Raw genomic sequence first — 12,454 nt, forward strand, 5'->3', positions numbered from 1 at the left:
TTTAATGTTCCTGTAATTATGGCTGCAAGTTCTAAAACAACTGATTCTTCACAAAGTGATGCTCTTCGAAGGCAAGGAATGCTTTCCGAAGCCTTGGTAAAGTTTCAACATGGATTTTTAAGATCAAAAGTTATGGAACAAGATTTTCCTTGTGAATACTCAGCATATGATATAATTGGTAATTTTTATGCTAATTACACAAAAGGATCTTGGGCGTCTCTCAAAAACCACAGTAATATGTATTGTGGTTTGGATAAGCAGACAATGGAATTGATGCAAGATATTTTATTCAGAACAGAAGTAAGAGAGGATGATGCTGAATTACATACCTTGGGGTTTAAGGTCCTGACAGCAGATTTACCTCATGCTAATTTAAACACTGACAATACAGAACTGGAAAATTTTCAGGTGGACTGTAAGGACAAAAGAAACTCCCATCTATCAAAGAATTGCTCTGATCAGTCAGATGTATACACAGTGTCTTCAAGTGAAAAGGGGTGCAAATTTCATCCCGAGTTTATTAAAGTTTTGAATGAAAAGCTGCAAAAAAAGGAAATGGAAAATCAACAGATTGTTCGATTACTGGTGCTGAAACACCATGAGTTGGTAGAAATTTTAAAGCTAAGGGAAGTGGAGACCCAGCTCATGACTGAAAGGTTAAAATGTGAAGAACAAAGGAATTTTGAGGTTACCAAGAAATTTAATCATGTCTTTGAGGGCATGAAAGAGCAACTTTCCATGGCCAAAAGCAAAAATGAACACTTCGTCAGGCAACTCAGGGCAATTCTGGAGAAATATGAGCGCCTTAGAAGACGTGCAGACAACATTAAGAAACTTCTAACAGAAGAACGTACAGAGAGAAAGAGATTTCAAAAAGAATTAAAGAAAACCCAACAGATGACTGAAGAGTTGGTAATGAATCAGGCTCTTGTGGAGGACCAGCGGGACGCTGCAAAACGAGAGTTCTCCCAATTCAGGGAGACGATGAAAACAGTGGAGGGACAGCACAGTAAACTTGTTAGTGCTATACAGAGACTTAAAGATGAAAGATGCTCTATGAGAGCTGATTATGGGATCCTTAAAGATCAATTAAATAATACTCAGGTAGAGAACCAACAGCTGACGCAAGCACTTCAAACTAAAGAGCTGGAAAAGAAGCAGATTGAAAAAAGTGTACAAGAATCTCAAATCCTGGTTAAACAATTGTATGAAGAGCTCGATGACTCTAAAATTCAAACAGAAACTGCTAAGAAACAGGTGGACGCAATGAAAAAAGAATTACAAGAAATTCATGAAGGATATAAAGTGAAGACACTTCAGCTAAGGGAGCAACATGAGTCTTGTATGCAACAGTTGGAAACTACGAGATCGGAGTGTGAGGCTTTAAGGGAAGTCGCCTCGAAATTGAAAAAAGACAAGCATGCGATTCAAGAAGAGCTGCAAAGCCTGCAACATGTGAAGGCACAGTCTGAGACTGAGAGCAAAAAGGAGGGAGAGAGATTGAGAGAGGCTGTGAGCCTGCTTGAACATGAGAGAAAGCTACTTCTGGATGAAATGGGAGACTTAAGAAAGGATTACTTCAGTCTCAGTGATCGCATCACACAGAGACTTGAACAACTGGAACAGACAGATGTACCCATGAGCATCACCGACATCTCGTCCAGTCGTCAAATCGGAACATCCAGGATAAATTACGCCGCTGGTCAGACCACACCAAATATGGACAGTAAGTATGACACAAGGTTAATGATTATATTTATATCTAGCTCTAAATCAAGTGAGAAACATATTAGGAAAGTTCAAATTAGCAGAGCGTTGAAGTGAATTGAAATCTGTTTGCTTTTTACAGTGATAGAGCATATAAGGAGGAAACTTGAGGAAGAAGAAAACAACCAGCAGAAATGCCATGCTTTCAAAAAGAACTAAAACTTGGATGTTACTTTTATATCACAGGCAATATTTCTATTGCATTCAACGATGTACGTTTTTTAGCATTATCAATTTGACACACGCTGTTTTACCATCCTCACTACTTCGGAGAATGAAGAAACAATATTGAATTTTACAGAGAATTTCACTCCAGGATCGAGACTCTTTAGGTCTGTGTGTGTGTGTGTATATGGAGTCTGCATGTTCTTCCAGTGCTTGGTAGGGGTACCCCTGTTTCCTCCCACAGTCCAACGATATGCAGACTAGGTTATTTGGCGTTCCCAAATTGATCATAGTGTGTGTGCCATTCGATGGATTAGCAATCTATACCGGGCCTCATGCCTCAAGATTCCTGGGATATACTCCAGACCACCATGTTTTTTTTTTGGTTTGTTTTTTTAAGGAGTGCTTCCATTTTTATTCACACTGAAATAAATTTAAGTGGTTAACTGCTGTTACAATCATCACATCTCACAGCAGCCTCTAAATTGGGCATCACATCAGCATGACACACCTTTTATTGTACACATTTTATGGTATGGATTTTTTGTGGTCTGGGTAATGATTTCTTGGCTCACTTTAAACCTGTTAATACCAACCAGCCATAGCTTAAATGGTAAAGCCTGTCTTGAGTATTTTTACTAGGGTTAGATTTAATTCGCCACAATTTACCAATGTATTTTTCCAGCATAATGCAAAAATCATTTCACACATGAGCGTGACTATGTTCAGAGGCATTCCCAGATCTGAATTGCATAACAGGACACCTACAGGATGACAGTGCTTCTAAAAATCAGCATGAAGGCATGACAAAAAAAAAAAAAAAATCAAAAGAAGGATTTCCCACAATTTGTGGAAGTTATTGCCATGGTGAATTCAAGCTGCTTTAAAAACAGAGGGAATACCTGTTATTAGTATAGCACTCCTATTAAAGCTCAAGGAATTTTAGCTTAAGATAGAAGTACTACTTATTGGGAAGCATATTAAAAGGAGTATATGAAAGTTATTATTTTGAAATTGAAAGTTTGGCAAAATGTTGAGGCTTTTCCCCCCCATAGACCTTAAATTGTGGATTAAAAATAATAAACTAACAGGCAGTCTCAGTCATGTGTAATGTTTTTCCTAGAAAGGTAGTTTCTTGGCATGATGACTACATAAACCAAAAGGCTTTGCTGTACAAAACTATATTTATTAAATTTTCCAAAAATGAAAACTCAATGCAAAACATCCTAGTCCATAATACACAGTACTTGAAAGATGTTCAAAGTGCTTTTGAGTTAACAACACTCCTATGAAAACATTGAAATGCAAACGGATACAAAATGTTTAAGAACTGACTTAAGTAGAAAATGGCAACAACCCCGACAGATTTAAGGTGCATCAAGTGAAACTTTCTATTAAAATTTTACAAATTTGCAGCAATTACACAGCATTCTATAAAAATGAGCATCATGGTAGCAGTATTTACTCTAAATCTGGGAAAAAAACCCTGATCTTCTGCAATCGCAGTTAATTGTTCAAAATCAATATGACAACAATGGATTTACAGAAATGATGGGTGGCAGTAATAACTTTAGTAACAAACTATACAACTTGAATAAACAGCAGATTGAAACCACAGTTTGCTTCAATAGTGCCATCAACTTTTTAGCATATGTGCTTTGTAGATCATTGGCCATTTATGACAGACAAATCTCTGCGTCCTCTTCCTTTGCCTCAACCACCCTGAACACTCCGTCCTTTTCTTTTTTAACACTCTTTTTGGTTCCAGCTGAAACATATGGTTGATTTTTATATAATATATATCACACACACTAATCTTGTGTCATACAAATAAAAATAACAATAAAGATGTAAATACATATACAGTCCTGTTGTACAACTTACCCAACATGTCACTGCGGTCGAGCAAAATCTCTAGATCTTTGTCACTGATGACCTTGCCTTTAGTGCTTTTCACTGCCCTGAAACACAAAAATTGCTCTTTAGACACACAATAATGCTGTTGCCATGATGACACAGGCAGATGTTTACTTTCAATAACCTTATTAACCTCAAAACTATGAAATAACACCTGGAACAAAGTAACAAGAACAACAATCACTTGCTTTTTTAAGATATTATGGTCAGCTGTTCTTGAACACTTCTTGCAAAAACAGTATTGTCAAGTGCATTTGTAAAACCCTTCAAGCACCATGATGAAATTGGATCTCAGAAAAGCAGGACCAAAACTTGCCTCTGCTGCAGAGCAGTTGTTCATTAAGGGTTACTTAATTACTTAGTTACTAGCCTCAAAAATCACCAACTAACAGCATCTCAGATTATAGCCATTATGAAGCCATTACAGAGACGAAGTAGCTGACACATCTCAATATCAACTGTTCAAATGAAACTATTGCATATTTTGGGTGCCTTCAGCAGTGTTTAAGTGTAGAAAGAAATAAAAATCAGGAGAAAAATGGTAGTATTCTTTGAAGAATACACATTTTCATAGACCTGTGTGAGACCTGAACACAATACCTTTCATAATCTTTGGACTTCAGCAAGTCCATCAGTTCATTTATATCCATACAGCTTTTGGACTGATTTAGATCAGCTTTCCCCCCTTTAAACTTCTCTGTGGAGGAGAAAAAAAAAAGGTCATGACAAATCACAAAAAATTAGGCCCTTTCAACTTGTTATTCTCTATTTAAAAAATAAAAAGCTTACTTTTATGAATCACCATCTTCTCTAGTGTCCTCTTAGCAGATGCCCTTTCAAGGATCTTCTCATCAATGGTGTTTAATGTGATAAGACGGTACACCACCACAGGCTTGGTCTGTCCAATACGGTGACACCGATCCTGAGCCTGCAAGTCTGCCTGTGGGTTCTTTAGTCAAAAGAAAATTAAGGATTTAAAAATCTTAGAATTACTTTTTACTGTCATCATTATGACAGTATTATAGGTACAATATAAATATCTGTATCACAAGGGGAAAAAAACATACCCAGTCACTGTCAAATATGATGACTGTATCTGCAGCTGTAAGGTTAATCCCAAGACCACCAGCGCGTGTGCTCAGGAGGAAAAGGAAGACCTCTGGATCTGACGTGAACTTCCTCATCTGCACAGATTAGATAATATAATCTCCATATAGCAAATACACTTATTACAAAAGTAGTCGCAAGTAACTGAACAAAAACATGCTCCTTACGTTATCTTCTCGATCAGTGTATTTCATGCTCCCATCTAATCGACTGTACTCAAATCCCCTGAGGTAACAGTAGTCCATCAGGATGTCCAAAATAGATGTCATCTGGCTGAAAATTAGGACCTGTACAAAGCATCAAAAGCATATGAATACATCTCAAACTAAAAGATGACATATGGACCTGAAAATGCAAATGGTTGAAAATAGCCAAAGATGGTACTTTACCTTATGTCCTCTTTTTTTCAGTTCAGGAAGCATTCGGTCAAGGATCAAGAACTTGCCTGATGTCTCCACCAGCTGCTCATCAATCTGTGAGAGATTTTTTTTTTTTTTTTACTAAAATAAACAGTGGTTATGCAACCCATGCCAATCAGACATGATAGGTTTATTAATATAAAATTAATCAAGTTTAAAATTCGAATTACTTTAAACTCCTCGGTTCCAGGGACGAGTGGATATTCAATAAGATAAGGATGATTGCAGCATCTCTTCAAGAGCATCAGTATGTTTTGTAGCTTCAGGTTGATCTGTGCATCAGTAGGCACCTGAATGTCTACCAGTGGAACAGACCTGTGAAAAGAAAAAAAACTTTACTTTGTATCTGAAAGAATATACATATATAATATAAAAAATCAAATATGTTTGTTTAAACCAGGACACTGACTCCTGCTGACTTTCCATCTCCTTTTGAATTTTTTCGATGTATTTTTCGAGGTCATGTGGAGAGTCATTGCTTTCGGAATAATCCACCACTTTCCGAGCCTTGCGTTTAGGACGCCCAGTAGAGGACATCTTTACTGCTGCAGTGTTCCCCTTGGATTTAAAATGATCAAATTACAAACTAAAAATTAATAAACAGTGCATAGGTTGACTAGAATCACAACTGATTATATACATACTACATTTGAAGTAGTATGATAATTAAAAAAATAAATCAGTCTATACCTTTTCCTGACCCAGCATATTAGCAATGGTTTTGTCAACGATAGCTCTGTAAAAGGTATCCTGCTTGGCTGTCATTGGAGCATATACCACTATCTCTTTCTTTGGTGGAACATCTAAGGTCACATCTGACTTCAATCGTCTCAGTAAAAACGGTGTGAGAATCTGTGCAACATAAATCAGTCAGTCAATGCGCAAAGAGCAGAAATTATAGGATTATAATGCAACATATACCAATTAGTAACTTATGAAAAGACTACAACAGGTTCTGGTTTAATCTTACCTGGTGAAGCATATTCAGGATGTTCTGTTCTCGTTCATTAGTTACAAGGTTCTCAACATCTGACGTGATGGTGCTGATGTCAAACCATGACTCAAAACTAAAACATTTCACAAAACATTATACTTTACTACAAAACTGATCCATACAGACGTCAAGAAATTCATAATAATCACCATTCATGAATACCTTTTTAAGTCATCAAAAACGTCAGGGAGAAGAAAGTTAAGCAGAGACCACAGCTCAGAAAGATTATTCTGCAAAGGGGTTCCTGTCAGCAGGAGTTTGTTGTCAGTCGGAAGCATTTTTAGCTCTTGCACTAAACGACAGTTCAAGTTCTTTATCCTGTGACCCTCATCCACAATCAGGTACTTCCAGTGGAAACGCTAAAGAGATAATTGTAAAAGATCAGGCCGATTTGTCTCAAACACCTAAAAATTGCTTAATCTTTTAATAGTCATTTACAAAATAAACTGCCCAACACAATATAGGCTGCATGATTCTTGCTTAAATGTGAATCACAATTTTTTTCTCTAACACAATTTTCATTTCTCAACCAAACCTTTTTATTGTACTAAAGTAAAAAATAAATAAATAAATCCATAAATCTGCAGTCTCTACATTCTAAAAAACAAAACAGATCACTGAATTCAAAATTAAGTAAATAGTTTACAGTGTGGAATTTACTGTTGTCAAAGGTTTTACTGCTCATTCTTAACATACTTCTAGTATAAATTCACGTAGCCTTCAATACGTTTTCAGTCTGTGTAACAGAATCAATGTGCTTTTTAGGTTTAATTAACTAATGTAGGAAGTTATATCCCATTTAGATTCTTAATTATTACATTCCTGTTTCTTTTCGAACAGCACGAGACATGTATCTTAGGCTGTTAATAATACTGATATAAACCAAGGTATGTGATGATCAACGCAAGAGAAGAAAGTGTAATTGATACAGTACATGCACATTTGAGGGGACTCGGAGGCCATTTATAGAAGCCAATTAGAAACAGGTCGTCAGAACGCACCCTCTCACCCCTTCTGATCAAATAGGATTGTCCCTCCTCTAGTGTTCGATTTGCTAGAATTGAGCAACCAGTGTTGTGATATTCAGCATGCACATAAGAACAATTGAAAATACACTTAGGGTGTACGAAAGTGAGATTAAGCGGACAAAAATAAAATTGAAGTGCAAAACTAAATTTTATTCACAGGCTTTTGGCACATAAATAGCGGCATACTACTTCACCAATTGAACTATTTAGTTCTGCCCCTGTTACACATCATGTGAGTGACAGCAAAATGTCGGAAATGAGGAAGGGAGATGAGAGATGTAACCAAGTTGTATAACTGTACATTTTAAAAATCTCTGGCCTGATTGGTGAATTTATAGAGTTTTGATTTCCTCTGTACGAGTTTTACCAATGAGTGTGACTGATCTAGCAATCTGGGATTGTTGTCAAGTAGCACATGAATGCAGCTTGACCTGAATGCAGGGAAATAAATGCAAGTGCATAGATGTATTTAAAAAAAATTAAGATCAGATGTATATATTTATTAAGATTGTGATTCCCCCCAATTAATCATGCAGCTCAAGCATCACACATTCAATGATGTGTATGAATCAGTTCTAACCTGAAGATACTTTCTGTCAATCATGGCTATCTCAAACGAAGTCACAACCACTGGACACATATGCAAAGAACCCTGAGGCTTGCGGATTTTCTTGACAAGGTTCATTCGCTCTTTCGCTTGGCCATGGTAAAGCATTATAGACACCTAGGAGAAAGAGACAAGTGATCATCATAAAGAGTGCATTACATTTTAAATCTAGCACTGTTTTAATTTTTTCCTCCAGAAAGTTTCCATGTTAAACCAGAGCTGGGTCGGATTAGTGACAGGTTTGTCCCAATTATTATTACATAAGAATTCTTAAGTTAGACACTAATACACCATCACCAGTAGTTTTGACAACATTATTGTTGATAAGCAAATACTACACTAGTATAAGCCTAAAATCTACAGTAGTCTTCACCACAAAACAACCTGTATTGTGTTCTGTATTTTTCTTCTAGTTGTGTCTAACACACTAATGATAGCCAGCTACTTCACCAAAATGCTAGGTTGGCCTCAGTCCCTGGGTCTAGATCCTGAGTTATTTACCTAGTAATTTTGGGGTATGCTTTAGTTATTGCCTGCAAACAGCTAAGTAAGACTGGACAGCAGTTGGTCCATTCCTGCTTAGCTGGATGGCTTTAAGCACACATGGATTATGCTGTAACTATTCTAGTAGATTTTACAATAACAGTATCGTCATGTAGTGTTGTGCAAGATTTTTTCTTCTGTTGGCAACTTTGTATTTATGACAACTCCTGAAATATAAAATATGGAATTCCTGATAACTTTGGCAACTTGTGATTTAAAAAAAAAATCAGTTATAAATCTAAGTGTAAATAAGATTTTCAAAATGAAAGTACAGTCACCACATAAAAACCCATTTCTGTGGCCTCACCTCTGGAGTGAAGCGCTTAAACTCATTAATCCAGTTGGGCAGAGTGGACAGAGGAGCTACAACCAAAAATGGTCCCAGGACTTTCTTCTCAATCATCATCGCAATATGAGCAATGCATTGTATGGTCTTTCCCAGTCCCATCTCATCAGCCAGAATACCATTTATTCCATTTTCCCACAGCATCTACACAACAAAATAACAGATTTTCATTATCCCGTGCAGTAATTTTAAAATTTAATTAGGAATGCAAAAAAATGTATGAGAAGTAAGGGAAAGTTAAGGAAAAAGTATTTTATGTGAAGCAAAGTATACTTTTTGCTTTAAATTAAATTTCTACCTACAGATAGCAGTGCACTTCTTTGGGTCTGACTAATTTAATATTGAAAATTATAAACAGAAACTTTAAATGTATAGCAAAAAAGCTCAGGTTTCCATCCTGTAGTCCGACTAAAACAGTGCTCACGCTGACATTGGCAAATTCATGAAAGTGAATTGTTAACCTCTTGAGGCCTATCTGCAGTACCATAATTTCTCAGTAGAGGAACACAGCCCACAATTTTGGAATCTGGTTTAAATGATGAAGACTTTAGATTTTTTTCTATCTTGCAAGCTTTATGCCATACTGCCTTCATAACTGTAAAGGCTGGCTGTTCTTAAGACATTAGGTCCAAACCTTTAACTGGCACTGCCAGTACTGCTCTCTGCTTTTAATTCTAAGACACGGCATTTTCATACTTCCTAAATGACTTCATGTGAATATTACACATAACACAATTTAAATATCTGTGCAAACCCCTAACTTATAAATCACATTTGCATAACTTGTGCTACAGCCGCCATTTTACTTTCATAATTTCTCTGTATCCTGTTGCTTACCCTGAGCCATTCAATGCCCTCCACCTGGTACCACCTCATCACACCACCAGTGAAAAGTTGAGGTTGCTGTACAGGCACAGGCTGCCCGTCCACTTTCCTTTCTGGGTCTAGCATCTCCTTGGCATTTTCCCGCACCACCTCAGACAGTCGGCCTTTTATATCCGCGTTTGAGTCGGTCAGTTTTTCTATATCCTCTGCCTCGAGTTTCTTCTGGCTTTGAGTCTCCTAGAGAACACAAAGTAGAAACACTCAAAATAAAGCAAAATCTTGAAATAAATAGCTTCCTAATGTACAATTATTTTTACAAAATTCCAAAAAATATTCTAGGTTGCAACTGCTATGCTATTGTATTACACTTTCCCCTCATAAGCATGTATTTTGAATTACCTCTTCCACTCTTCTTTTCTTCGCTTTTGACAAAATTTCCTATAAAACAAGCAACATTTCAGTCAATGGTGATACCACAACTACTTTATAAGAGAATGTGCATTAAAAAGTAATCATAAAATAACAAATTTGCCAACCTCTTTGGATATAACATCAGCAATTTTATAATCTTCCTCCCTCTCTCTCTTCTTCCGCTCAACTTAAAGAGATTAAAACAAAAAGAGTCTGTCTTTTCAGATTCCCATTTCATCGAACTTCATTCAAAGTTTCATACGTAATATAATTCATTAATATACATCAATACCTTTTTCTGTTTTCTTGCCACTGGCCTGTGGAATTGTGGGATGATTTATTAGTGGGGTATCCATACGATATGTACGATATTACAATATCCAGTAAACAATGACATTTGCAACTCTGGAGCAGGACAATATAATAGGATTATATTGTTAACGTATTACTTCACACTTACCTTCTGTGCTGCTGCTTTCTTTTCCAGTCTCTCTTTCCTTATTTTCTCCTGTGTTGGCAAATATTTTTATTATTATTATTTTTCAAAGACTTCTGTTTAAGCTTTACACACTGCAGGCCTGTGTTCTTAAACACCTTTGCTCGCATTTATAATGAACTTTAATCCTTAAGAATGTCTTGAAGCGTTGAGGACAAACCAGGAAGCAGAAAGTATTCTATTTCTTGGATTTTCCCCTGAAGGCAACAAGCAAAACCCACCTCCTGTTGCTGCTGCTCCATTTTAGTGAGCAGAAACTTGGAGTAGATGTTGCTTTTCTCCAAAAGGTGTTGCAGCCTCTTGAAGCGCATTTCTTGAGTGTCTTTTACGCACGACTGTCTCGCCTGCAAATCACACACATGCACAGAGACTGAAGAAAAAACAGATACAAAGTAATACTTCAATGCATTCAAACTTATTTACACTGGAACATACAATTTAACGTCTCATAAAACAAAAAAGTCAATACAAATTAAACACACAACTGATACTAAGATGTACAGTAAAGTACACCAAGGGTATATACCTTCTCCATCATCTCTCTCTCCTTTCTCTCTCCTTCTTCCTTTAAATTCTTTTCCATTTCTGCCATTTCCTTGGTTATGACCACCTCTTCAAGTTGACCTGCGTCAATTAAAATTTAGTTACGGAGGCTGGCTCTACATTTGCACACGGCTGATAAAAGTTATAAGTAGTCATAAGGAGCTAAGCATACCTGCAGTAAAAACCTCCATTGCAGCTCCTTCTGGCTCCTCACATTCATTGTGTTTGGGACAAAGGGGAGACACACTGCGTGCCTCTTCTTTAACGCTCCTAATAGCAAACAAACAACAGTTTAGGACTTTTATTTGCTTAACCACAACCTTGAGGAAATGCTAAATGTCGAATATTTTTCTGGGGAAAAATTGGCTATTGTAATGAGCGAGGTGTGTAGTAGTAGTAGTAGTAGCAGCTATGAGCTAGTTCGGTGATACTTACACACTCATCGTATCTGCTGTGTCCGGACTTAACAAAACGAGCTCTGTTCGTGTCAGTTCAGATTTTTCCCCTCACTTCAATATTGAGCTTTTATAACCTTCTGTCAAAAAAAATTAACTGTTGCCTCTGGGTTATTGCTAAATTTAAATTAACACCAAGAGCAAAAAACAAGCAATATGAAGTGGAATAAACTCCCACCTAAAATAAACCTAAAAACTAAATAAGCCCAAATAACCCGGTTAGCTAACTGACTCTGACTGCACACGAGCAAACCCGAGCAGATGGCCAGGTGCAGTTGTGTAACCCGGGTTGTGTGGAGACCGAGCGGTTTCGCGCCAGTGTGGACGAACCCAATGTAACCTTCCGGTGGGGAGGATGTGGATCCCGGTTTATCATAAAAATTGCTCGTTCCGTTTATAACCCTATTTTTATAAAGTGCTTAAAATATAGATCTAAATTCCTGTTACTACTTTTTTAAAAAAGAGCACAAATGTCTGAAAAGAACTGTAGTAAGGATTCTGTATTTTATTCCCCCCCCCCCCCCCCGGCTCTGACATGTGTGCGACTTCCTTAATTGACTTTTCCCGCGAAAGATTTTGGCCACGGTAAGTCTGAGGCAAGGAAAGGCGGTACGACTGTTTTTTTTCCTTCTACGGAACGTCTTAATAAATTGTAACACACACGCAAGAAAAAAAAAATCAAACCCACAATAAATAACTGTACACTGTTTTTTATTTATCAGACAGTAGCCCTTGTCCTTAAGATGTGCATTTAGATTTTATGTTAAAGAAATGAGTTGTGTGTATATGTGTATATATCAGGTTTTTGTTTTGGCGTTGTAGTACTGTTTA

The 12,454-nt window shown here is 36.9% G+C and overlaps 1 protein-coding gene across 1 annotated transcript; it reads right to left on the minus strand.

Annotated features, from left to right (window-relative positions):
• Positions 1 to 3,103: 3,103 nt before the first annotated feature.
• On the minus strand, positions 3,104 to 11,897 carry hells (helicase, lymphoid specific). Its single transcript, XM_053501266.1, has 23 exons — positions 11,604 to 11,897; positions 11,341 to 11,438; positions 11,152 to 11,249; positions 10,847 to 10,969; positions 10,590 to 10,637; positions 10,422 to 10,446; positions 10,255 to 10,316; positions 10,118 to 10,156; positions 9,731 to 9,955; positions 8,855 to 9,037; positions 7,978 to 8,121; positions 6,532 to 6,728; positions 6,346 to 6,442; positions 6,066 to 6,227; positions 5,785 to 5,933; positions 5,546 to 5,690; positions 5,346 to 5,429; positions 5,124 to 5,243; positions 4,917 to 5,033; positions 4,639 to 4,798; positions 4,450 to 4,546; positions 3,817 to 3,893; positions 3,104 to 3,700 (listed from the first exon to the last, which is right to left on the minus strand). The coding sequence occupies exons 1-23, from the start codon at positions 11,609 to 11,611 to the stop codon at positions 3,609 to 3,611; spliced, it is 2,550 nt and encodes an 849-aa protein (XP_053357241.1). The 5' UTR covers positions 11,612 to 11,897; the 3' UTR covers positions 3,104 to 3,608.
• Positions 11,898 to 12,454: the final 557 nt, after the last annotated feature.

This window comes from Clarias gariepinus, chromosome 8, assembly GCF_024256425.1.
Source record: "Clarias gariepinus isolate MV-2021 ecotype Netherlands chromosome 8, CGAR_prim_01v2, whole genome shotgun sequence".
In the NCBI taxonomy this organism is placed as follows: Eukaryota; Metazoa; Chordata; class Actinopteri; order Siluriformes; family Clariidae; genus Clarias; species Clarias gariepinus.

Excerpts from the sequence above, each read along its gene's own strand:
- hells (XM_053501266.1), bottom strand. Across the intron at positions 9,956-10,117 it reads AGAAAAGAAGAGTGGAAGAG|GAGACTCAAAGCCAGAAGAA; the intron begins GTAATTCAAAAT and ends TGTGTTCTCTAG. Across the intron at positions 9,038-9,730 it reads AGGGCATTGAATGGCTCAGG|ATGCTGTGGGAAAATGGAAT; the intron begins GTAAGCAACAGG and ends TTTGTTGTGTAG.